This window comes from Pundamilia nyererei, unplaced genomic scaffold (genome assembly GCF_000239375.1).
Source record: "Pundamilia nyererei isolate P.nyererei 1_Seehausen unplaced genomic scaffold, PunNye1.0 scaffold00770, whole genome shotgun sequence".
NCBI classification, from domain to species: domain Eukaryota; kingdom Metazoa; phylum Chordata; class Actinopteri; order Cichliformes; family Cichlidae; genus Pundamilia; species Pundamilia nyererei.
The window spans coordinates 28,664-32,103 of record NW_005188171.1 but is presented as its reverse complement, the minus strand read 5'-3'; the positions used below and the strand labels follow the sequence as shown (position 1 = coordinate 32,103).

The following is a 3,440-nucleotide window of genomic DNA, read 5'->3' as shown; positions in this document are numbered from 1 at the left end:
AGTGATTTGTTGCCTCTGATTGGCAGCTGAAAACTATGTGAAAAATGATTGCATATTTGATAGTGGATCCTTCTTTAGCCAGGTTTGTCACACAGCTTCTTCTTATTCAGCATTTAAACAGACAGATCTGTGTCTACAGTTTGAAACAACTCACATCGAAAAAAGTTTAAATGTGGAGCACTGCTTTCAAATGAAAAGCCTCATATTTTTACATGTTTTGCATTATTCTTATGTGTTTGATCTGGGGTCAGCCGGTACTAATATGATTGAATTGAATTGAATGTATCCTCACCTAAACCTCAGACTTCTGGCATAAACATGTTATAAACATCAATACTAACTTATATTGGTACCTGATTATTACCAATACAACGGAGGCTCAGGCATGTCTGTACATGTCCGGTGGCCTGCTGTTTCCTGTCCCTGTGCGCGTGTGTCTCTGCGCGCGTGTGTTTTCTCTCTTGCTGTATGAGCATGCGGGGTTTTGCAAGAGTAGCATGATTGCAGTTTCCATGGTGAAATCAATGTTTACTTTCATGTTTATGTTTCACGTCTTTGGGCTGAAAAACACAAGACGGACATTCCCACAGCAGCTTTCTGTCTGTGCGTGGGAGGGGGGTGAAAACAATAACTCAATAAAAACTCCATTCAAAAAAGTAAAATTCAGATTTTTTTCAGGATTTTCAAAATGTTTTATGTAGTTTTAAAAATAAGTAAAGTGATTCAACATCAAATTAGGGATCATATTTTTATGTTTGCAATTAAAATTTACTTACTTCTTTCGTCTTTGCAGTTTACTTTCCTTTTATTGGTTCTGCTGAGTCATTGGACGTTCCAGTAGAAACAACGGACGGAGGAATGTGAGCTATGCAGCTCTCTGATTGGTTAGAGAGAGAGCGCGTCACCAGAGTTACTTACGTTCTATAGTTTCTTGTTGCGCTGCAGAGTACAGGCTGTTGTTCCTGCACGTGGCGTGTTATTCACACTTGTAAAATCTTCAGCTGTGACATATGAAGAATAAGAAGTGACAGTAGAGCGACACAGAGTCTTTATCCTCACAGTGCAGCGGTGGATTCAGCCTGTTTAAGGTAACTAACAATGCTAATGCTGTCAGACAGCACTGAGCTGTTACATTCATACACAGTGTCACAGCAGTCTTTAAAATAGTGATTAAAACGCTGCCTGTAAACAAAGTGTCATCAGACAGGATGTCATCACTAAACTTTCAAACAATTCAGATTAAAATGAGCTGACAGCAAATCGTTCCTTGTATTACTGCACAAGGAAAAGACTGGAGATGACAAAAATGATTTAATGGATTTTGTTTTCATTACACGTGTGCACACTTTCAATCTGAATGACGACATAAATGGTGATAGTAGTGTGTGTGTGTGTGTGTTAAGAAGCCATTTGTATCTGTGTGCTAACAACTATGTGCTAACCAGATTATTTCCCATTTAAAGAAACAAACAAAAGAACAACATGCATTAAATTATTCCATTGTAAGAATCTGATCCATAGTTCTCACTTTGCAAAGGCAGTCTGATTACAGCACTAATTGACATGTTATAATACGTCTTTTTACAATCTCCACCTGATCACCATCCAGCAGGAGGAGCAGTGAGTCCTGAGGCTGTGCTACCAACCAGGATTTCATCTGATCCAGGTAACTTCAGGGTCTCTATACTGCTGGGGTAAATCACCACGGTAACTTAATCAGATTAGAGATCAACAATACTGTAGTTTAGCTTTTTCTCTCACGCTGCTGATTTTATATAAAATACACAACATATATTTTAACTTTACTTACTCAGTAAACCCTGGTAAACTTAACAAACTGAGCTTTGTGCGACTGCTTATTCTGAACAACAGTGTTGGGGTAAGATACTGTAGGTGTGCTGAACTCACTACAGACTTTACCTCAGATGTGTAACTTCTGACTCATAAACGCGTGTTTCAATCTACACTGTGTTTCAAAATCCAAAGCAATTTGACCACAAGCAAAAACCATTTTACTAATGTCTACGTAATTTACACACAATTTACTTTCAGTTTCACAAGTCTGATAATTTTCTTGCTTCCTGTGAGAACAGATGTCTAAAAATATGTGACTCTATTTTTAACTGATGTGCAGAACCTTAAATGTGTGAAGAAATCACCTAAGACACAGAGATGCCCACATTTCTGCTACTGTTAGCACTTTGTGCTCTCATCTAACATGTGATATCCTGTCATATCAGGTAATTCCTTCACACATTTGCTGAACATAAACATTTTGGAGGGTAAATAATCACTATTCACTGTTGGACGTACACATTTGTAAATCTTAGTTTATGTTTGTGGATCATATCAGAAGCTTTGGTAAAACAAACATCTTGTGTATTTTCAGTCGACTCAGCTTCTCTTTTAAACTATGTAACACTCATGAATTTGGGATCTGCAGGACAACCTGAGATGGATACTTGCAAATCTGTGATATTCTGCTGGATTCTGCTCGTCTGCTTTTCACCGGCTGCATATACAGGTGAGACCAGCAGGTATCACTGCTGGGAATTGAATTGCTTTCATTGTCACTTTATATATATATACAATTTAAATTATTACATTCAAAATAATTATAAAGCTCATTCACACCACGTTCACATGTATCAGCAGCACATTTGGTCTGCTGATAGGAGGGACAGAGGGAAGTACTGAATAGTTGTTGCTGAGCAGTGATGTTTCATGGGATGATGACACAGCAGACTTTTCCCATAGTTACTCACACACATATTATGTGAAAATTGTAAAGACTGACCAAAAGGTAACAAAAATAGTGCCAATAATCTTGATGATGATAGAAATAAGAGACAGGTTTGTATAATAATTCAGAGGCTGTCCACCTTCATAGTAATCAGATAACGAGTCAACCATTTAAAGTGATCAGTGTTTGCCGTCCTGTAGCTGTGAGCTCGTCTCCTGGTAAAGATGACGAAGATGATGCTCAGTGTGGTGAAAGCTTTCATCAGAGCTCTGATCTTTGATCTTCGCTGATCCTGGTTTCTTCTGTGTGTAACCTGAACTAGGGACAAGTGCTGCCAACACAGCATTAATGTGTGCTGTTTAAGTTGGTATTGTTTATGACAGCATTTTATAATGACTGTAAGTGCATTTATCATTTTCCACACACTCCCAGCTCCAGCAGACTGTGAACACTAGTTGTTGATATAGATATAGATTAGATATATAGATATAAATTTGTTATTCCCAGAAGTTTGCAGCTCTAATGTGGATAAAATTCCTCTCAGGTGAAAATAGTGGACACATATTAGCATTAAGGGCGTGTCTTACATGTAATTAATCAGTTTGTATACAGGGAGTGCAGAATTATTAGGCAAGTTGTATTTTTGAGGAATAATTTTATTATTGAACAACAACCATGTTCTCAATGAACCCAAAAA

General features: G+C 37.7%; 1 protein-coding gene across 1 annotated transcript in view; it reads left to right on the top strand.

Annotated features, from left to right (window-relative positions):
* The first annotated feature begins 907 nt into the window (after positions 1 to 907).
* The window catches only part of LOC102212331 (hepatitis A virus cellular receptor 2 homolog), a 5,574-nt gene continuing 3,041 nt past the window's right edge, over positions 908 to 3,440 (top strand). Inside the window, exons 1-3 of the mRNA XM_005754945.1 lie at positions 908 to 1,088; positions 1,610 to 1,666; positions 2,444 to 2,524. Coding sequence (XP_005755002.1) covers positions 2,455 to 2,524 — 70 coding nt within the window. The 5' untranslated portion in view covers positions 908 to 1,088; positions 1,610 to 1,666; positions 2,444 to 2,454. The remainder of the gene's footprint in view (positions 1,089 to 1,609; positions 1,667 to 2,443; positions 2,525 to 3,440) is intronic.